Source organism: Miniopterus schreibersii (genome assembly GCF_964146895.1).
Source record: "Miniopterus schreibersii genome assembly, chromosome: 14".
NCBI lineage: Eukaryota > Metazoa > Chordata > Mammalia > Chiroptera > Miniopteridae > Miniopterus > Miniopterus schreibersii.
Genome location: NC_138114.1, coordinates 42683184 through 42706979, shown reverse-complemented (window position 1 = coordinate 42706979; position 23796 = coordinate 42683184). Strand labels below are relative to the sequence as shown.

The 23796-nt window shown below is 41.8% G+C and overlaps 1 protein-coding gene across 1 annotated transcript in view; it reads right to left on the bottom strand.

The window, feature by feature from the left end:
- The window catches only part of SORCS3 (sortilin related VPS10 domain containing receptor 3), a 449042-nt gene that overhangs the window by 50188 nt on the left and 375058 nt on the right, over positions 1-23796 (bottom strand). Inside the window, exons 12-14 of the mRNA XM_081158097.1 lie at positions 23361-23437; positions 20405-20496; positions 10125-10232 (exon numbers count right to left, since the gene is read on the bottom strand). Coding sequence (XP_081014223.1) covers positions 10125-10232; positions 20405-20496; positions 23361-23437 — 277 coding nt within the window. The remainder of the gene's footprint in view (positions 1-10124; positions 10233-20404; positions 20497-23360; positions 23438-23796) is intronic.

Below are 23796 nucleotides of genomic sequence, written 5' to 3'. Positions count from 1 at the left end.
CCGCCACTAATGACAGTAGTGTCATGAACAACTGCTGGAGGAATGCAGAGTAGAGAAGCGATCGCATCCAGAGTTGCAGTTAAGCAAGGGAAGCTTCAACCAAAACCCACTCTCCACATTGTGCGGGCTTTTCTCCCAGGCTTCTATATCTAAAGGGTGCTCTGGATTTTCCAAACTCTAGCCTGCCTTTCTGGAACCACAGATGCGTGCTACCAGTTTTTACTGAGAGAGAGGATTTTCTTTGAAGTGCTAAGATGTGGCATTCCTCTGAAGAGTCTCCCTCACTCTGTTGGATCAAATGAGTTATCAGAATGAATAGATGATGAATTCCTGGTCCCTGGAGAAATGATCCTGTTTCCCTCCAAGGACAGCTTAGCTGTTCTCAATGAGCCCAGATATACTAGGGTGATGGAGTCTAAGTTGGGCTTTACTGGTGGCCAGCAAGCTGGAGGGCAAGCACAGACCTTCAATATATGAATGAGGGAGAACCCCTGCGAGCGTCAGGGCAGAAGAAGGGTTCTCCTACTGGTCCAGGTGTTGCCTCCACATTGGCATGTAGGTAACTGTGCCCCGAATCGAATGCTCTGCAATCATTCAGTCTGGCTACCTGCCATCTCCTCCATTGACACACTGGATTTATTTCTCATTTCTCTAAGTAAACAGTTAAATCTGCTGTGGGTTTCAGTGAGTCACACACCATCTTCTCTGCCACCTCCGTCCAGGACTCAGAATTAGCCATTGCTAGGAAACGGCAAATCCCACCTCCATCTTTTTCCTTGGCCTCAACTCCTTCCATGGGCTGCATGTCATTAATTTGAGAGCAAATTATGAGAAACCTGGAAAACAGTTCTGAAATGCCTGCAGATTTATGATGAAGTCATTCCGCAAAAGGTCACAGGCAACCTTGCTATAATTAAATCTTTCATTAATTTTTAAAATACACAATAACTTATAAATGCAGCATAAATTAACCAGATGACCTTGACAAAATTACTTAGAGCACTGCTTCATCAGAAGCCACTATCTAGCAATTTTCTGAATTTTTACTCCACGAGTGAGACTTGTGTCCATTTTCCATTCTTGTCTTTGATGGGGTTCCGGTAGCCTGTTTATTTGCAATGATTTAGTATTAATTTACTCAGCGCATTAGGTGGTTAAGACTCTCCTTTCCTGTAGGTGACAACCTCAAAGGTATGTAAGCGTGACCCACACAATCACCCACTTAAATGCAGCCCCTCTGCTTCATTAACTGGGAGATGCTTTTTTGCATGCGTACATTTTGATAAATGGTTTCCTTTTTCTCATTATAAGAAGAATGCATTCTCATTATAAAAATTTTGAAAACTACAAAAATCTATACATGAGGAAATTGAAAACCCCCGCAGAGGTAACCACTTTTAATATTCTGCGATGTTCCCTTCCATTCGTTACATGTACTGTTCTTTCTTAGACGAGATAAGCAATAATCTGAAGCCGCAGCTGGGGTTAGAATCTTTGGACCTTAGAGAAACTCTGACGTTTGTGGTAGTACCTCCTTTAGTTTCATTTCTCTTCTTTTCTCTTTTGTTTTATTTTCTTTTGTTCTCTTTTCTTTCTCTTCTCTCCTCCCTTCTCTCCCCCTCCTCTGCCTTCTCCCAACCCCCTCTCTCTCTACCACCACCGTTCAAAACTCAGAACCGGATTGTAGAGCAGACCCCAGGACACTAGAACTGAAAGAAGTCTCATACAAAGAGATCCTCCTTCCGTGGGGTGTGGAAGGGGCTTTGTAATCGAAGCTTCCCCTCAGCAGGGATCTTGCTCATGCCCTAGCCCAGCTCCCGGGCACTCAGGACAGTGCCCACCTTACAGGGCACACTCAACGCATATTGTTGAATGAAGATATAATAACTGTTCCTGATGAGAGGAACTTGATCCACGTGGACCCCTGAGCCCCTTTTCAAATGTTCCTATAAAAGTCTAGTTCTCTCTGAAAGGTTTAGGCTTCCCACACCCCACCTTGCCTCCTGCCTCCTGCCTCCACAAGCCTTCTTTTCTGCTTCCACGGAAGACGCTGCTGAGGACAGATTTCAACCAAAGCAGAGAGTAATGTTCTGGGCAGGTTGGCCATCAGCAGCCAGCGATAGCAGGTCTCCAGAAATTCAGGCCACACTCCTGGCTACTGGTGTGCGTCCAGGCCACCCGACTGTTTCCATGAGTGTGTAGGTGGGGCTCGTGGAAAGGGAGGTCAGCAGCTCCAGGGGAATTGCACTGAGCCAAAGTGAGACACCGACTGGACCTTAATGGAAATAGGCAGGGGATCAATAGCAAGGGATCCCACATGCCGGCCTGTGTTAGTGACATGACACAGCGACCAGCTAGAAGGTGGAAGAAGGAGGGATGAGAGGCTTGGAAATAAGTCCTGGGGGAGAAGGGGGTGGGGGACCTAAAGGCATTGCAACTGGAGGGGCAGAAGCGAGCAAGCCAACTTGTACAAATTAAAGAAAGAAATCATTCTATGTCCAGACAACTTTGACTCTTTTCTCAAAACGTAATAAGGTCCAGGGACTGGTTTGAAAGCCTAAAGTCTGTAACAGTGGGTTAGAAACTGTGGTCTGTGAACCTGTGAAAGATGAGTTGGGTGATGGAGACCCTAAGAGATAGAAACAAGAGGGCGAAAATGGATATTCAAGATGGCATTTAAGAGAGGAGGAAATTAATTAAAAGAGCTATAAGAGAGGGGCCTAAGGAGGGACACCTCATTTTCCTACGTCATTACATTTCTCAGTCTCTTGCTTTGTGTCAAATCCTGAACCAAGGGCTAAAAACAGAAAAGGCGTAAGATGCATCCCTTTGCCTTAAATAGCGCGTGGTCCGGTCCAACAGCGTCACTCACCGTATGTCTGCCGAGTACCCTTCACGCGCAAGCCTCACGTTCCGTGGGGCTGACGCCTAAGGCAGCCGCATGTCACGAACCCTCACAGACTGAAGGAGCCCTCACGCTACCTGCGGCGACGGCCACGCGTGACTCCACCAGGAAACTCCAAACAAAGGCGGCGATGCCAGCTCACCGTGACCCAGCAATTCCTCTCGTAGGCGTGCAGCTCAGAGAGCTTTTATTTCTGGAGATTCTTGCACAAAGACAGGACAGTGCTGCTTGTAGTAATGAGAACCCAGAAATACCCTAAGTGCCCACTGATAGGAGGATGGGGAAATAGGTTGTGCACGCTCATAGCATGACAGGATTCCACGCGGCACTGACAGTGTCTGGACCAGAAGGATGTACCCCGAGATGGATAATATTGAGTGACAGATGCGTGTGGGAGAATTATAGCATTCAGATAAGTTATACATTTATCAAACACTTAAAGCAATATCGCTTAGATTTCTTTGAATAATTAGATATGTGCTAAATGCATCAACACATGTAGTAGAAAAATATACAGCAGGTTCATGGCAGCCATCGATCTATGTAGAGTGTAAGGAGAAAAGGTCTGAAAATCGGCAATACCGAGAAGACCACCTCTGCCTGGGTTGCCCTGCACTTTTCTTTTCAAAATCTGAAGCCAAAGTGCCAACATGCTAATAGTTATTCATTCCAGGTAGTTGGTACACAGGTCCTTGTGATATTATTCTTTCTATACTTAACTGCATTTTTAAAACTTTCAAAAATACTGTAAGAAACACAATATAGCTATGAAAGTGTGGATGTAGAATTTATCTTAAGAATCACACATTCAAAATCTTACAGGAGTCAGGAGGGCAACTTAAATGAAGGATGAGTGGGCCGAAGCAATGGGAGCAGATGCACGGACATCGGGTAAGAGCCGGGACACGAACATCACATCCTGTCGCAAGTGGGCAGCTACCGTGAAGCTCTAGCGGGCTGGTGGACTATGGGCATTTGGGCTCAATGTTACCAGATGTTTCTGACTTTGCAAAGTTTGGCTCCATTTAAAAAAGAAAGTGCAAACCAAACTAAAAATGCCTGTGAGCCAAGCCCTGAGGCTTAGGATAGGAATTCAATAAAAGGAAATGAGGAAGAGCTACACAAACTGTGGAGGGCTTCCTGAAAGAAATGAGACTGGTCTATGGATTCTGGATCAGAAATGAGAACACTTTTAAGCCATTTCAAATGATTTGTCTTTTCAATACTTCATAAGAGGGTGCAATTGGAGAAGCAGTTTATGGGTAGGGGAATTGTGTAGAAACTGTGTCAAAAATTTCAATGATATTTGTGATATATTCACAATGGATTGAGCTCCATGTGCACTGTTGTTCAGGGTCAGCAAATTACAGCTCATGGGACAAATCTGGCCACCACCTTCTTTGGAGAATCTAAAAGCTAACGATTGTTCTTACATTTTAAATGCTGAGTGTATGGGGGATGGAAGGTGGGGAGCAAATGAAGAACAGTATTTTGTGACATGTGAAAATTGTGAGAAATTTAAATTTCACTGCCTATAAGTTGATGCCCACTCACTATGGATTGTCTATAGTAGCTCTCACACTACATCACATCAGCCAAGTGCGTGCAACAAAGACCCTGGGGCCAGAAAAGTTTGCTGATCACTGCTCACTTTGACTGAAGTTCTTCCCTGCAGAAGGCCATTTCTTAATCATTAGACTAGGCAAACTGCAAACATCTCTAATGTCCCTTGATGGAGGTCATTGAACTTAATCCTCACATCCAGGTGAGGAAACCTGAGCTCAGATGGAGGGTAAGTAAAGCATCTAAAGTCACATGCATGGTTGAGCGGCAACCTGAGTGCTGTTCCTGGAACATCGACCTCTAAAACCCATACCCTAAGTCACTACTCCATCCCCACACAGCAATCCATTGATCAAAACAAGACTTTTTTCCCCAGGTTACCGTCAGCCTCCAGTACATCCCAGTGTCATCTGCATTCCTTGGCACAAACAATAGTGGCCTCTGAGTGGATGGCAAGTCTGAAAACAACCTGAAGGATGTGAGTCCAGCAGCCAGCCTGAGAGGCGATGACCTGCGAGTTCCACTGGATTTGCCGATTTCTCGAATCACTTATTTTGGGCAAAGTCAAATCAGGCTCTTCCAGCGAACAACAGAGGGTTGCAAAACAGATCAATGGAAGCAACACTGGTTCATTTCCAATGACTTTATTGAATGCAGTTACTGGAGGCTAAACAATGCATTTAAGCTCAGGGCCTGGGCTCCACGTTGTGCTAAGGCTATATTTGAGAGTATGTTCCCCGCTAAGCATGTGATCACAGTTTCTTAAATGGAAAGAAGGCCTTTGCTGTGTTTTTTGTTTGTTTGTTTTCCTTTAAACATCTGCAGCTTTGGGGTTTGCATAATTTCCTAGGCAAAATGTTTTCTCTCCCCCTTCACTTTGGCTACTAGTTCTGCTGGTGGAACAATGGATCAGGGATATAAGCCAGTAGACTGGACTTATGCAGGGACTTAGCAAGGCAATTGGCCCTAGACAATCTGCTGAAAGAATCCCTAGCCCTTCCCACATCTCACTCTGCCCTGTGCAGACCAGGCAGGGTCCGGGTCCTACTGTCCACGTTTGCTTACATTGTTGCCCCACCTGGAATGCCCCCCTCTCCTTCCTCTCCACATAGCCACAAAGCCTTTGTCTTCAACCACTTCTTAGATATCCAACAACAACTACAATTTTATTGTCCTCTAGGACTTTCACATTTGTCACATCTTTCTAAAGATGGTTTGTATGGGCTTGCTGTAATTCTAGCAGCACCATGGACACTCCATCAATTCTCAGTGAGTAACTAACAGCCCACCACTCTCCCCACACACCATGATCCTTAAGGGACTGGAGAAACCTTGGAAAATTCTAGTACCTTTCCTCAAATTTCAGCTCTGAGCTTGAAGTTTGAAATTCACACTCCTTGCTCTCCTTTTGCCTCTTACAGAGCATGCGAGCTGAGCACCTAACTTCCCTGTTCTCATTTGCCCAATGGTGATAATCTGACCTCCCTGGCAGGTTGTTGGGAGATTTCAGTGAAACCAAGTTTGAGAAAGTGCTCAACAAGATACCCCGCACAAAGGCAGGTGCCGAGCACACACAAGTCGGTGCCACTCACTCCTGGGAAGGAGCATCTGCTCTCTCTTCCAGGAGAGCTGTGCGTCTCTCTCCCTTTGGGGATTTTTTTTCCTGAGAGGCTGCTACGTTCTCCCTGGCCTCTGTAAAACATCAGCTAAATCACAGCCAACTGGTTCAAACATTTCACATCAAGAAAGAATTTCAAATGTAGCTTTGAGCATGCAGGAAAACCGCATTTTCCCGTCTGATTCGACATCTGAGCCAAGCAAAGCAGAGCTTTTCTTAAAGTGCTAGTCTGGGCGCAAACCTTTCAAGAAATAGTGGACGAAAGAAGCCCAGGGCTCTAACAGCCACAGGCATCTCATCAGTTGGAGAGTCGTTGCCTGAGACGGCAATAGGCGCTCCGGCTTGTCAATCACCCAGTCCTGTCCTCTGCCGTAAGTAACAAGAACGGTCACATTTCACTGTGCATTAGGCTAGACGAGATGGTTCCTGTCAAGGTTACCAGGGAAATGTTGAAATAATAACATTTGAAAAGACAGCAAAAAAAAGGAGCAATGAAAATAAGCCAACTCCATGCCTGCGGCTGGGGACTGTTTCTCCCACACAGATTCCCCTGCAGAGTTCCAGTGTTAGAACATTTCATACCCCTGAGCAGTGGGCTTCGGGAGAAGTGGAAGCTGGAGGAAATCAGAAAGCATTCCCAGGAGGGCCCCCATTCTCTAACTTCCCTTTGTGCCTACATGCCATTCCACCCCCCTGCTCTTTCACCCCCTACACACACCTCTGCACACAGACGCAGACTGCCCTGATGGCTACCTAGCCTCCAGCCCCCATGACTTGCAACTACTGGATTCTGATTCAGAATCTCCAGGAATCTATAATCAACATCCTAAAATGGGCCAGAGAAGCCATGACAATCAAAACACTGGTAAGATTATTAGGGACCATAGGCTGTACTGGTTAATTCATTCGCTCATTCATTCATTTATTCATTCAATACATATATGCTCTTAAATCCTCAGTACTAACACAAAACTTATAAATATATGTCACTCAAAGAAGAAGAGAGACAAAGATCCTTTCTCATGGGAACTTGAAGTCATGTGCATGTGTGTGTGTCCATGCATGCACATGTGTGCCTGTTGGTCTGTAGTAAGGCTTCAGGAGTGGGGAACTTTTATTCCACCAAGGGCCATTTAGATATTTATAATATTATTCACGGGCCATACAAAATTCTCAACTTAAAAATTAACTACAAGAAAAGCTCCTAGATTATTGAATTTCGAGTCCCTCCTGCAATTGCCTTGGCAGGGCCAGACCAAATGATTTCAAGGGTCGTTCCCCAGCCCTGGACCCAGTAGGTGAAGGTGGAGAGGGGTGACACTAAACAAACAATGCCACTTTTACTAATATTTATTGTCTAAAATGTAATCAAGGGATAAATTTGTAGGGCTAGGATAGCATACACAGAGACTCAAACTCATCTGGTGGCTTGAAGGAAGATGTACTAGAAAAAATGATACTTCAAATAAGACTTGGAAGATGTTTAGAAGTTTATTGTTCATGTGGGGAGGACAAGCACATGTCAGGGAGTCCAGAGGCAAAGACGTTTGGGCATGAAGGCACCATAGTACAGAGAATAGAAGCTGGAAATGAGATCCTAGACATGTGGTCAGTAGGATATTTGTAGGCCATTCAATGAGTTTGGATTTTATCCTAAAGGCAATCAATGGGAACACCTCCATGGGTTTTTAGAAGAGGAGTGGTGTTACCATATTTTCAATTTTGAGAACATCAGTCTGGGAACAGGTCAAATTCTTAAACATAAACTAAGGCCCTTTACTGTCCCAACTCTTAGCACCCAGTCATGCCCTTTCATGGTTCTTTCCTTTGTTTGTGTCCTGTCCTTTGTCTTGAAATAATTGATTCTCTCAAAAAATAATTACTGACACCCTATTATGTGCCAACCCCCCATTAGGCACCGAGGCTATAGTACTCAACAAAACTATTAAAAATGAGTACTTTCTTCAAGCTTACATTCTATTTACCTTTAATCAGTTTTCTGCAGGTGAGCTGCTATTAAAACTTCCATATCAATTCAACTATCACCTTTTGTATGTGGGAAGTCACTTGCTTCTACTCATACCCTGGCTACATAACTAGGATTCCTTGATGATTAAAGTATCCCCACTCCTCACACACATTGGCCTGAGAGCTCCGTAAGGGTAGACATCATTGTATTTCCCTCCTTTATATCCCTCAAGAGCATCTAAAACATATTAGAAGCTTATTAAATGTATTTGAATGAATAAAGTGTGTGTGTGTTTGCATGTGTACAAGTTCCAAGATCTTTAGGGTGAGTGGCAAGCTAAACACCCAGGAGATCCAATGGTGGAGCTCCAGTCTGCAGGCAGGAGGGCTTGAGACCCAGGACGAGTGAGTGTTTCAGTTGGAGTCTGAAGGTAAAGAAAAACCATACTCCAGTTCAAGCCAGGCAGAAGGAAGTGTCTTTTGCTCAAGAAAGGGACAGGCTTTTGGTTCTATTCAGGCCTTCAGCTGATTGGGTGAGGCCCACCCACACGATGAAGGGCAATCTGCTTTACACAGTCTGTTCATTTTAATGTTAACTTATCCAAAAACATCTTCACAGAAACACCCAGGATGATGTTTGACCAAATATTTAGGCACCCCATGGCCCAGTCAAGTTGACACATAAAATGAAACATCACAAACTGTTAAACATTTAAATCCTACCAATGAAGTTAACAATAAGGCAGTAAAACCTTAGTGTGAGTGTGCTAGGCATTTTTCCTCCTTGGCCACAGCTGAGCTAGGGTCAGGGTTAGCCATGAGGGGAAGGGTACAGAAGGATAGCCTACATCATTAATGTTTTTGGTTAAATTGCAAAGTTAAACATTTTGTCCCCAGATGGACTCCCTGTCCTCACAGTTCCTAAGAAATATAGGAACGTTTTTTGAACTCCTGTTTCCATTCTTGCCATTGACATTACATGAGGAAACAGTATTGGTCAGCCCTGCCAGGTAGGCCACTTGATCTTAAAATCCTTTTCAAATCTAGGACAGAAGCAGAAATTGCCTCTTAACAATCCTTTAAGAGCTCACCCTCTGGCTGTGTGAAGAGCTCCAGAAAAGCTTCTGTCATTTTCATACTAGAAAACTTTTGAATTTAATAAAATGTTAAAAACAGGTAGACTGAATTATTTATACTTGGGTAGATGACTGCTTCCAAACTCATCTTAATTTCATGAAAGGACAAATACCTCTCTGTCCCAAATCTCATATAAGAAGAGTATGAACTCTTCTAGCTCCTTTTCTGCTTGCTAGCATTTAAACTATCGCAATAAGCAAAGTAGAAGTGGCGGCAGAAACTCTTCTCCCCTACCCCTACATACATAAGTGCACACAAACACACACAGGTGATCAACTTTTTAGGGATTAAAATTTGATATATGTTTAGAAAACAGTATCAAATTATTATTTTCTTTAATATTCAAAAACTAATTCATGGCGTTTTATAGCTGTAAGATCTATATCCCACCATCTACTCACATTGTAAAGGAGTATAGAACAGTTTTCACAGCAAATTAATCTGAACAAGAACCACTGTCAGTGTGAGTGTGTGAGTATGAGTGTGAGTAAGTGTGTGAGTGTGACAGACTGTAGGAATTTCTCTTAAAATATTCCCTGTGTTCAGTATGTCAGCTGCTTTGCTTCCTCTGTCCCTGTCCCTAGTCTCTACTGGAATGTTTTGGAAGGAGAGAAACACATGTAAAGACATAAGCTTTCTCTTTGCGTGGGGTTTTGGATGTATGGAAATTTGTTATAATACTAGTTTAAATTCTGTTAGAAATCTTAACATTTCAGTGAGTATCCTGGCTTCTCTACTCTGGTTAGTAGTCTTTTGGGTCAATGGTGCAAGCATAAATATTTCCATTTTCCAGATGAAAAAACATTGGCCCAGAAATTGATATGCTTTGGTGTAGGGGTCCCTGCGAAATATCCATGGCCTTGGGGGGGCGGGGGTGAAAGTAGAATCCAGGTCTCTGGGTTCCTTTTGACCAAAAGCAAAAGAAGTACTCACGTCATGATCTGGGTCTCCACTCCAGCCTCCACCAGAGCCCCGTCCACAAAGAGAGGAACCGGAGTGAAACCATACTTGTCCCAGGAGTGGCCCTCGTCAAAACTCACCCTGGGTTAGAAACAAGTACATGAAACAGACAGCTGAAAATAAAACCACACTCTTTTGCAACAATTTTTCAGGTTATTAAATTCTCCTCCGTGTCTCACTCTCTCACACTTTGGATTATCAATAGGCATTAATCTTCAACATCCCCCTATATTATTACGAGATTTGATCAAAACTACATTTCCTGGCCCAGTCAGAGACAACACCAGGGCTGCAGAAATATTTCAACATATTAGAATAGAAGAAAAAAAAACAAGCAAAGGAGTTTAGTGGATGGAGTGTCATGTTTCAAGTACTCAGAATGGAACCCGAGGTTCAATTTACTGTGCAATCAATTCAACCCTTGGAGTTTTTGATACAGATAAATTGAGTAGTGCTGAGTGTACACTATTGGAGGGGGAGGTGTGTGTCTTTCAGATCATACCTTAAAAAAAGCAATTTCCTATTTGTTCAGAATGGATGTTAGGATCATTTTCCCTCCCTGATGCCATTTTAAGGGTTTTTAGGGATGAGTATTGAGTGTTGGAGGTAATCTGGGCAACACTGTGCCATCTTTCATCCAATGGTAAGAGGAAGGTCTGGCCCTTTGTGGACAGGACATCAGATAATCTTTAAGGAATGCTGCTAAGGACTTGCACGATTCTGAGCGACTCTTCCTTCCCTTTCTTGATATTATCAAGTACCCGCCTGCCCTTGATTTAACCAGAAGACACAGCCCAAAGACCATCTCCTCTGAAAAGCTTTTCCTGATACCCCTTCCACAGGCAGCATTATTTGCTTCATTATCTGAGATCCTTCTTGGCCAGGTTAAAAAATTTTTTTTAAGAATAGTCTATTGATTATCAGAGAGAGAGGTGAAAGAGAGAGAAACATTGATGTGACAACCTAACATGACCAGCTGCCTCCTGCACACCTCCTACCTGGAGTCTAGTCCACAATCTGGGCATGTGCCCTTGACTAGGAATCGAACGGGCAATCTCCTGGTGCACAGGATTACACCCAACCAACTGAGCCACACTGGCCAGGGCCTGGCCAGGTTAATTTTTAATTGTTCTCTGACTCCACAGCACAGAATTCTCTGAGCTCAATTGTAGAGACTCCATTTTCCTATAAAGACCCAGGAGACCCAGGCCTTCTACTGTAGGGCTGAATGATGGCTTCTTAACTTATCTTGGAATCCCTCAACTCAACATTATAATCTTGGGAGTTCAGAGGGGTCATGTATGTCATGTTCACTGAATGACCCGTTAACTCCAACTACATATCTTTATTAAAAGGCTTCTTTCCTGATATTACATATATATTATCAGAAAGTATGTCTGACTTTCACACTGAACCGGGAGCTCTTTGAGGTGAGAGGCCATGCCAGAAAAATTGGCACGTGGTACTATATAAATATTAACTGAGTAAACGAATGTAAAAAAAATAAGGAGTGATTAAGAGCACTCTTCTGATCCACCCAAGAAGTTTTTCAAGCATGACTTATACTGGCACCCATGAACTGGATGCGGAGTCTTCCTCACCACTAGTCAGCCCACTCAGTCTGCTCTCTATTCCTTCACTTCTTTAACTCCCTCAGCCTCTCTCTCTCTTTCTCATTGACTTATCCTCTCTTCCCCAATATATTGATGAAAAAAAAATGAGAATAATTAACCTCTCAGACAATTTTTGTAATTATGGTGTTCCTAAGTCTATATCCGAGAACAAAAAGCAGACAGTTGGTCAAAAGTTTTATGGGTTCCTAAGTTACCAGTGTATGCCTTGACATTTAAAAACAAACAAACAACTTTATTAAAATATCTTTGACATATAAAAATTATTTATATTTAAAGTATATAATTTGATGTTTCGATGTCTACATTGTGAGAGGATCGGCACAATCGGGCTTGTTTCATGGCAGTGTGGGGGGGCAGGAGGGAGAAAGGAGATGTAGGTCAAAGAGTACAAAGTTTCAGTTATGTAAGATGAATGAGTGTTGGACATCTAATGTAAAGCATTATGATGATAGTTAACAATACTGTTTTGGTTTTTAAGGATTTTGTTATTTAAGGGTTGTTTTTTTTTTTTTAATAATCTAAAGGCTAAATAACCATAGAAGCTGACTCAGAGAAAGTTGGGCAGACCTAAGTTGCTTTTCTTAGAAATGAGGTTCTCATTGCAAAGGTGAAAACAAAAGCATGATTGGGAATGGACTTCATTGTTTTTGTCATGTATCATCTTGGTTCCTAAATTAATCATAGTTGTTGCAGAGTGTGCCATGGCCACTAACTATTTAACTCTGTGTGGTAAGTCCAGGAAGTAAGAAGATATTTGTTTAATTTCTGATTTGTTTGTTTTGGTGACTTTGAATAAATTGGTTATTGTTTTGATAAAAAAAAAAAAAGCCAAAGGGATTGAAGGCCTCTGTCCTTGTCTTGTTCTCAGAATTTCCTTACCCATGAAGGTCAGTTATTAACACCATCAGAGAAAATTGCTGTGAGTGTCACCAGTATCCCAGGAAAGGAGAAGTCTTCATACCCCTGACATTAATGGCAGGGCAGAGAATAGTTATCTTTACACTAGACATGAAGATAAGTCACCACAGAGTAGACCTAGAGGGACCACCACAGCCTCCAAGCTCCAAGATGTAAGCCCCCAAAATAATCTAAGGCAAAGACAAAGAGAAAAATTGTGGAACTCAAAAGCCCAGCTGTATAAACTGAATTCTACAGAAGGAGCAGAAGCATACGTTAGAGGGGAGACTGGGATGAACAAGGAAATGAGAAATGCCAAAATCCAGGTGGGAAAGCTAGCATACGCAATAACCAAAGTCCAAAGATGACATAAGCAAGGGGACAGGTCTCCAGAGCCAGGGTGAGGAATGAATCCTGTGACTCTCATTTATGGTCAGTGTACCATGTGAAAATTCAGGATTGTGCCATTCAGGTGACTTTCTGAGATCAGCAATTGCTGATTATTGACTAATTACTAAAAACAAAGCAAAATTCCTATGGAAAACTCCAAAAAATACATAAAAAATTTAATCTCTTGAGTATCAGAAATTTGGGTCTGATTGACTTGCCACTTGTGAGAACGATTCTTTTTGATGACTAGGAGTTTTTAAATGGTCTGAGGTAATTATATTGAATGGTATCCCCAGGAGATCCACCTTCCCTTTCTCAGTTCAATAGCTCATTAATGGCCAAGACAAAGGAATAATAGGAATTCCTTATTAGGTCCCCAGGAGAAATTGAAATTGGTAGGATTGCCAATACTCCGGGAGGCAGGAGGAAAGTTATAATTGGCCTCCAAATAATGGCAAGACAGGACTACAAAATCCAAATAACATAAAATTCATTTATCAATTACTTATTGAAGCCTAAGGTGGCAGCTCTGGCAGTGCCCTCCATTCTGGGGGAACAGCAGTGAACAAGACTAGCTTTAGTAGAACTTACATGCTAGACTGAGGAGAAAGACAATATTCAGATAAATGGATACAAAAATATGAGTTAGAGAAATGTGTCATGAAGGCAATTAAAACAGAGTGATGTGATGGAGAGCGACTGCATTGCTACGTTGTATTGGAAATTTAAGAGAATCCTCTCTGAGGAGTTGACATTTAAACTGAGATCTGAATGATAATGAGGAACAAGCTGTGCAAAGATCAAGGTGAGAGACATTCCAGGGGGAAGATCTAATGTGAAATGAAGTTGCCCTGTGGGAAGGACAGAAAAGTGACCAGTGGCTGTAGATTAGTGGGAAAGGAAATTAGCAGAAGGAAATGGAGTCAAAACAACAGGGCTGCACCGCACTAGAAAGGTCCTTTTTCCAGTTGAAATGGGAAAGATACGACTAGATTTACACTTTAAAATATAACTTTTATTTCTTTGTGGTGAGTGGATTGTCGGGGCCCAAAGTGGATGCAAGAAGATAATTTAGAGGGAGGTTTGGCAATTTGTCAAGAGTCCAAGTAAGAGAAGAGGTTTGGACAAAGGTTATAAGAGTAGAGATAGAAAGAGATGAAAAGACCTAGAATATTTTCAGAGGTGAAGTAGATCAGATTTGGTGATAGAATGTGTACAGATAGCTGGAGCAAAATAAAGAAAAAATGGACAACATGGATTTGGAGGGTGAATCAACTGAGATAGGGAAATGGAAAGGAAAGGAGAAGCAAAGCTTTTTGTTTGTTTGTTTCTGTTTGGTCCACCTCGAGGTTTAGATGCTTTTTGGACTTCCAAACTGTGACACTGTCAAGGAGACCTTTGGATGGATGAATCCGGGGTTCTGCGGAGTGATCAAAGCAGGGAATGCAGATGTAGAAGTCACTTATAAGACCAAATTAAAGCCTGATCATTTTAAAAGGAAAGGCTCATAGTCAAAAAGGAAAATAGTAACTAATGATAAGCTCAAACTAAACAAAACTGGGGTCATTGTCTGTCTCAATGTTAAATATTTCCCAGAAATGTTACTATTGTGATAGGTAATCAAGCTACTGCACCTAGAGCTTGGGTTCACAGACAGGTAACATGTATAATAAAGGAAATTATCCTTCTACCAGATCCTAAATACTATGTTCAGTTTCAATTATTATAGAAAACTAACAATCAATGCAATTAAAGATAAAAAACAGGTTGTTCTAGAAACAGATTGGATGAGTTGAAGAGAGGTTAGGGAAGAAAATCATAGAGCTGAATTAATTTCCATTGCCTTCTAAAATTTTTTAGTAAGAAAGCTTCAAAACAGTTAAACAAACAAACAAACAAAAAACCATATTTGTTGACTACTGAAAAGGTATAATGTCTTTGAATAAAATTTGAGAAAATATAGTTAAATGCATGAAAATATCAATTAAAAATACAGCTAGAATAAGGGAGAAGAGATTTCCATTCTCATAATTCTAAAGATCAGAGTCAAATATCTGTATATCAGAATATAAGCTCCCAAGTATTTTGTTTTGATCATCGGTATATTCCCACCCCTACGCTAATGGTTCATAGATAGTATATGCTCGATGAAAATGTGAGGAATAAATGGAAGATGCATAAAATATGTCTTGAGTTGCATATCTGATCATTTTCCAGAACTTATAAAGGCTAGGGAAGGAAATATCTTGAGGTCCTTTCCAACTGTGGTCCTTTCCGCAGCTCTAAAAATCACCTTCAGTTCTGGAGTGAACATTCTGCATAGATCCGCCCAGCAGAACAGGGACCCATGGACAGAGGTCACAAGTATTTTCAGCATTGCTCAGCACAAAGAATTTATTTAACAAACTAAAGACATTATACAAGATGAGAACTTTTTGTCTTGGGTATTTGCAAGTTGGTTAGCACTGAGGTATCCTGGTGAAGTAGAATGACCCTCTTAGGTGTCACAGAGGTATTTGCCACGCTACATCTGTGCAAGCAGACTGCATGTCCTCTAAGACCCTTCCTTGCTCCGTGTGTCTATGACTTTATGATATTGAAATAATATCCACTAAAACGAAACAGAATCTTCCAGGAACAACCAGAGCCCTCCCCAGAAGTCTCCAGCACAGAAATAGAGTTATAATGGTCATTGAGAATCAGTGTTCCTCCCTTCAGTGAGGTGCATTGTTCTGTTTTATTTTATCGCAACGCCCGAGGTGTGGCATTTTAGCCACCTGGAAGGTCTTCAGAATAGCACATGCCTTTCACTTCTTAGAGACACATATTCGTTGGAACTTGTTTTTGTGTGTGTTTCTTTGAACAAAACGCTGAGGCTCACAACCATTTATAGAACAAAGGAGAGAAAAAAAGGCCAGGTGATGTTTTGCTTTCAGGTTCCAAGAACATCCCGTTAAAGGAGACACTTCTCAGGGCTAAGCAAACGATAGGATCCCAGCCTACCTGCTGATTAGCAGTTCTGTGTATTGTGAGTTTTCATTAGAGCACTGGTTCTGTGGGGCTCCACTGTTCACTTCACCCTAATGCTTCTAAGGTACAAAGGTAAAAGCGGATGGAAGGCTAAGCTGAAATAGCACTTAGGTTCTAAACGCTATGCATCCAAATTTACATGGTCACAAATAGACGGGCTCATTTGGATGCTGTTTTGTCTTCATGCTTATCTAGCTCCCTATCATTTCAATTTCTGGAAAACAGCATGCCTTGGTAGCTTAGCTAAAGTCTCTCCCACTTTTCAATTATGACTCCTATTTTCTCTGAAATGCAATGTAGTTATTATTTAAAAATTGAGACGCACAATACCCTTCCTCGTGTGAGAGTGGGTAGGCTGGTGTCTTTTTCCTCTGCAAATATATATACATCTGTAAACAAAATAACATCAGCCTGGGACATACAATAGAAAACAACAATGAACTGATTACTTAACCTTTCTTCCACTTAAAATGAGCTATGTGTTTATCTTGAAGGCTGCGACTTAATTAGAAACTACTGGTAATGGAGAAAATGAGTTTGAGTTTCACAAGCTTGCAATTCATAAGCAGGAGGCAAAATCAGTCAAGAATGTCTTAAGGAAACACAGATGATAATGACATGGTCAAGCCCTTACAGAACATCCCCTTAGCCTTTGCAACACAAGTTCAAAGGAGAATTAATTCCCGAGTGAGTTATGTGCGGTTGTTTTCTAGCACAATAGCTGGCATTTATCCACCGAAGGCCTGATTTCAGGAAGGCAATCAGAGACAAGCAAGGTAGCAAAAATCATGCACTGCGTCCAAGTTCAGGGGAACATTTGTAGCATTTATGACAAATGACGGTGTCAACATCTTTTATATGGAGAAAATCCTATCTCAAAAGCTTAGTTTGAAACATCATTTTTACTCCTCTGTCAGCTGGAGTAGGTGAACAAGTGGAGGTCAGTATTATCATTATTATTGTAAGAGGTAATTCAATGGGAATGCAGTTCATTTTTACTGCGCTTTATAAATAGTTTTCAACAACAAAAGAGATTCGTCGTAGAACCAAAGAAAACTCAAACTTAGTATTGATAACTTTGAAAGGCATGATTTGATCCGACTTACATATCCCTGAGTAAACATTAAATAATTTTCCCAACTTAGACAGTTCCCCTCCAGAAATTTCCAGACAAGTGCTCCGTCTGGAAGTGATCAGGTCCCTGCAGAGAAACAGTCGCAGAACAGACTGTGTGGTCAGAGGTGAGGGTGCTATGACTCCACAAAGCCAAACTTTCTCTGGAGCTTCTGCTCCACCCACTCCTTCCAGGACAAATATACGCTCCCCTTCTAGCACCAAGATGAAACAGCATCAACAGCAACACAGCAAACTCCTTATTTCCTTACAACAAGGAAACTTGTGCAAAAGGCTCTAAAAATCAACCATGAAGTAGACACTAGGTTCCTAACATAATAAAGGAGAAAAGCAGGAGGGGGGGTGGACAAATGTAAGATGGGGGTGCCACTCCCTTCTCCGAGGACTTAAGTGGAAGAAATGTGCTCAGCTGTATCTGTCTGCAGGGCACTTATCAATTCTCCTATTGAGACTTAGATAGAGGTTCTTAAAACATCATGCTAGGGACTGAGACATATTGCCTTTGTTGGTTAAAAAGCAAAAAACTTGTTTTGATAGTCAAGCTGTTCTAAGAGTACAAGCCCCACTCAGCCCTCAGTAGAGAGAGATTGTCCCTCCATAGAGAGAGACAGGACTTCATGGTAGAAGGAATTACCTACAGGTTTGGCATGAACCCCCTTAAACTGGCATTTAAGTTCTTCAGAGTCTTACCTACCCTACCCACATTTTTGGTTCCTACCAAATACAGAGTCTTCTGCACACGCCCTACATTTTCTGAATTACTGACTGGTCAAGTTTTCTCTTCCCTTGGCTTGCCTGCCATCATTCCTCCTACTCCTGGCATCCTTTATTCAAGGATCAGCCCTCATGCCACCTGCTTCATGAAATCTCCTCTCATATCAGGCAGGACTCCATACTCCTTCAGGATTCCAGCAACACATACATCCAACACCCTTTAGCAAGCATTGCTTTGATTTGTGGTGATCTGTGGACTCAGAATGCCTTGACTGTGATCTCCCAGAAGGCAGGGCCAGTTGATAAGCCTCTGTGTACTCATTAAAGTATCTGGGAAATTAGTAATTAAAACAGAAGAGCAACCATTACAGAGACCCAACTTGGTGCTGCTGGTACTAACTGTGTAGCCTTGAGCAAGGTATTTAATATGTCTGCATCTCAATGCCACTATAAGTATGTGATAAAAAGAGTACCCACATACATAGGTTTTTCCCCAGAATTAACTCAGATAATTCATGTAAAGGTTTAGAACAGAGGTGGGACTGTGATAATCTCTCAGTAACTGCTGACTACCATTAAAACCACCTAATTTCACTCCTGTGACACTAGGAAAAAACTATACGATCAGCAATGAAAGGGTGATAAACAAGTATGCTGGGAACTTTTAAAGCTCATTCATGAGTCGGTAGAGTACTTTTCTTACAAATGGCTCCGTGTATCTGTTTAAATTTATTGTCATAATCTCTCTCTAAGAAGACATAACAGGAGGTGTAACCATTTTACTTTATGCTGGGTTGAGCTCTAAGAAACTGACAATATTTCACCATTTTTGATTTACAAAAATGGCAATTTCAAATGGTTTAACTTAATAAATGGCCAGACTGAGAGAAATCATAAGCCCTTGCCAAGGTAGCAAAAGCTTGGATTTGGCACCTGCGGATCCTATGCCTTTTCCTGATTACAATCTGATGCTTCCCAGTAAAAGTCTCTAAAAACTCTTATTCCACAAATCATAGCTTGGTACTTAAGCCAGGGTCCATCTTCCAGACCATGGATGATCTGATTGTAACCGTGATCTAGATAGCATATTCTCTACCACCAAATACTCCCTTAGCTGAACTTGAAATTATTTCCCTTCAGGATATAAACACACATGATACTTATCCAACCCCTGCCCCAAACAAAAACAAACAACAGCAGCATCATCATTAAATAAAATCATCATCATCATAATATATCCTCACTCAGTTATTTGTCCTCACTGGAAGGTCATACATGACCTTCATTCTGTAATCTGCCTTCTTGATAAGAGTTATCTGCACTCTTTCTATATTTCCCCATTGCTTATCATTTATTCATTCAAGCATTCATTCATTCATTCATAAATCTATTGCAATCTATCTTTTAACCCTACCTCTCTCTCTTTTTTTAAACTATATCTTTATTGATTTCAGAGAGAGGAAGGCAGAGGGAGAGAGAGAGAGAGAGAGATAGAAACATCAATGATGAGATAGTCATTGATTGGCTGTCTCCTGCACACCCCTTATCGGGGATCGAGACTGCAACCCAGGCATGTGCCCTGACCCAGAATCGAACCTTGAGCTCTTGGATCCTAGGTCGATGCTCAACCACTGAACGATCCCGGCCAGGCCTACCTCTCTTTTGAATCTACTCTGACAAAGATCACCAATGACATCTTATGTTGATTAATGTTAGATTGTTTTTTACTCCATAACTGACATCTGATTATAGAACTTGGTGCTATATTAATCACTTCTTTTTTCAGCATCCATGAAAATATTTCTCCTGAGTTTTTATCCTTTTGGCTATTTCTTCCTAGTCTGTTCCACAGTTTCTTCTTCCCCTCCCCATGCTAGTGTTCACCAGTGCTCCACAGGAGTCCCTGGTTTCTCCATGTTGTACCCACTCTCCTGAGGCATGGAGCCCACTGCCATGGCTTTAGCTACCACCTGATGGCTAATCGACTCTAAATCTAGAGCTTCAGCCCAGCCCCCTTGCCTGATTTTCAGATGAGTATACCTGGCAACTGATGATCATCTCTGTTTGAATATTTATAGACATCTCAAACCCAGATTCTCTAGGTCTGAACTTAGCATTTGCTACATGCACTAACCTTCCTTTTGAAGCAATTTCCATCTCCCAGATTTTGGATTTTTAATCTTGTCCATTTGAACTCAGAGGTCATTCCTGCTCTTTTTTTTGCCTGATCTGAGCACCCATTCCTACTACTCCACCCTATATATCATACTTTCCCACCTAAATTATCTGGCTTCCTACTACTAAGAGTTAGGTGATGTAATGCATATTAAATGGATGTATGAATGAATTAATGGATGAGGAAATGGGTGAACGGGCACAAAACCATGCAGAATAACTTGTCCCAACCCTCCCACTATACAGTTGCTCAGGAATAGGGCAGGGAGCTGTCCTTACCACAAATGCCTGACTGGCAGAGGTGTGTGTTTCATGGCCACGAGGGCGCCACCCCAGTCTAGGAACCAGACATTGTACTCTTCATCAAAGATCTGGAACAACAACAACAACAACAATCATAGCAGCACCTTACATTTGCATAGTGCTTCACAGTTTACAAAGTCTTTCATGTATATTGTTTCTTCTTCCAACAACTCTACCAGGCAATTTGGCAGTGCTAGCACCCCCACTTAATAGATGAGGAAACGGGCTTGCAAAAAACAAAACCTCTCCCTAGACTAAGGCAACAGTTTTCCCACAGCTCTTTCCCCTAGTACTGTGAATCAGCGTGCTACAAGAAGGGGAGGCAACAAGGTGCGTGCTCAACTGGATAATCCAAAGGAAAATATGACTCAAGGAGCTTCTCCATCTTTATTTGCGTAGGTTACTACTCAGCTCTCCTCTTCCTCAACTATACAGATGTTAGCTAATTTACAGATGGTCTGTGTCTTATAGTGCCGTTTTGTCTAGGAAGATAAAAGACATTTCAGTAGAAATTATAGCACACATGATGACTGAGTTCTTAGACTTAGCCGCCACCTCCTAGATTTCCTTGCAAGATGGATGGAGACCGAAGTTTGATGCTTGGGGATCTTTACAGTAAATAAATGCTCATTGAAACATTGTACTCCTGGGGACCTAAAGTAATTCATTCTTTGATTTATCCATTTGTCTATCATCTATTCATCCATCCACTTACTCATTCACTCATTCAGTGATCCATCCATCCATCTACATAGGCATTTATTAAGTACCTGCTACAATTCAAGGCTCTTAGCTAAGAGAGCTTCAGAACTAATCCCACATATAGCAATGCTTCTGGCATATATTACTTTCAAATCTCCAACCTGAAATAGGAAAAAAATAGTTGGTTTTCCAGCAGAAAACCAACTTCCTACTTTAAATATATTAGAGAAAAGTGGGATTGTTGAGAATTCCTCTAGCTTTTAAGCACTAATGATGCTTCTTGTAGCCTGGATGGAGAGGTTGGGATGGTGGGTTAAGTGACAAGTACTGGAAGGTGTAAGGAAGGATAGGCAGATGTGAAAGGGAGGTAGTAGGAGGAATGGGGCCTCTACACATATGCCCTAGGAAACACAACAGAAAAAAAAAAAAAAAGTGGATTCTCAGGCCAAACCTCAATTGCTTTTCTTTCCCATATTTGACTTTTAAGGAAAGAAAAATGCCAGTACTAACAGCGAATCTTAATGCACAAAGAACATAAGGGGGATTCTTTTATATTTCAGATAGAAACAAAAACTTTGAACCTGCAATGCTAGCATTTTCTCTCCAGAGCTTAAAGGTGGGCTCTGTGAAGCCACATAAAGGAGACACTGGATTAAAGTCTAAGAAGGAGAGCTAAAAGAAGATTCTTGGCATTGGAGAGGAGAGAGAAGTTGTTACGCTCACACTTTCCTCTTGATACTATCATTCTGGCCACTACCAACTCTTGCCCTGTCCAGCACTGGAACAGAAACTGGAATCCTTAGCTGTTTGGGAAAAGAAAAAAGAAAACCAAAGTCGTGACAGTGCAAGGACGGAACATTGAGTCACCACTTGGCTGCGTGAGCTATTCCTGGAGTAGGAGGGACATGGGCTTGTCTTTTTAGAGCTTCTATGCTAGAAGAGTTTGTATCCCAGCCTCTATGCTCGTTGGGCACTTATAATAGATTATCTGATGTTTTGAAGGCATGTTTTCATGTACGAGTCTGTTTCTCATCCACATGATAATGGCCTTGTGAGGAGGAACCTGAACTCGTCCTTTGTTGCATGCCTCCAAGTGCTTGGTTGTGCCTAGGAGGTCCCTGGTAAATCTTCTGACAGTGGTAGCGGTGACAGTGGTGGCAATGGGGGTGGTGGTGATGATGTTGGTGATAGTGATGATAATCTTCACGAAGGGTTCCAAACAGGAACTTATCCAACCAGATTTCAGATGGTGACTTTACCTTCATCATCAAGACATTCTGGGCTCTTCCTGTCTCTTTCCCAGGTAGAAGCCTTCTTACCTTTAAGACTTAGTGAAGTGTCAGCTCTTCTTGTAAAGTCTTTTCCAGTGTCCCCAAGTAAAACAACTCCTTCCCTTCCTCTATGTGATAATGCCACTAAAATAACACAACCACCCTAAGCTCTAGTTAGTTATTTAGGAGCCCATTTCCTCTCCTTAATTTAAGCTCCACGAGGAAAGGGATCTGAAGTATTCAACTTCCTTCTCGGCCTCGTACTTGATAGCTAGCTGACAGTACATAAATCTGTGTTGTCCAATACAGTAGCCACGACACTATTCAAATTTAGATTGATTAAAACACATAAAATTTAAAATTCAGTTTCCCTATCACACTAGCCACATTTCAAGTGCTCAGCAACCACATGGGACAGCACAGATACAGAACATTTCTATCACTGCTGAAACTTATATTGGACAGCCCTGTAGTCATGTATTTATGAGCCTGTTTTATACTCACTTATAGCTGCCTACGCAATGCTTAACCACAGACTTCCACAGCTTTGCTGGTTTAGTATTCTACCCCCTTCATCTTGTAGATAAAGAGACAGATCCAGAAAGGTGAGAAGACCTCCTTGCCAAGATCCCATAGCTCATTAACGGTAAAAACATTTTATTGCTTGTGTCCCTACCAACCAGCCCAGTACTTCACATCTGGTGACTGTTACATACATATTGCTGAATAAAAGAATGAAAGAATTGAGAAGATTCCAGTTCCTCTTATTCCCTGCTTAGTGGTCTTCACATTTGACCCCACTGCCCAGCTAATCTTCCAGCCCATTGACCAAACTGAACAGCTGCTCCCATTTCTTTGCAACCACAAAGTCCTAATGAGCCTGAGAATCTATAGGAAGGCGAGATGTTGACAGAAATTGCCCTAAATCCCTCTTCCCTGTCCCCAAATCTCCCAGTTACCTGTCTCCACGTGTTGCCCCCATCGGAAGAGATGAACACATTGATATCAGTATATGAAAGCTCTGGGCCAATGTTGCCTGAAACATAAGCAGAGTATTTGAAATTGTCAGGCAGTTCACAGATTAGGGGGCTTGGGGTTAGGGGAGAGGGGAACAGTGAGTAAAGGTTTCCCAAGTGATGTTTAGAGTTGATATGTACAGTTTCTTTCTTGGTGTCATATCAAAAACCCAGCAGGAAGATAAACCCAATATGAGAAAAAAGCAAATAATGTGTCAGGAATTAATCTTTAAATAGTAAAAACTCAAAGACTGAATACTGATTAGTTAGGTTCTCTTAAACTATTCATTCTGTATACCAATAATCTCTTAAAAATTGATCTCGACAGGTGTTCCCTGAAGGTGGCAAAGAGTAGAAGAGTAGGCACGGAGAAGCTGGG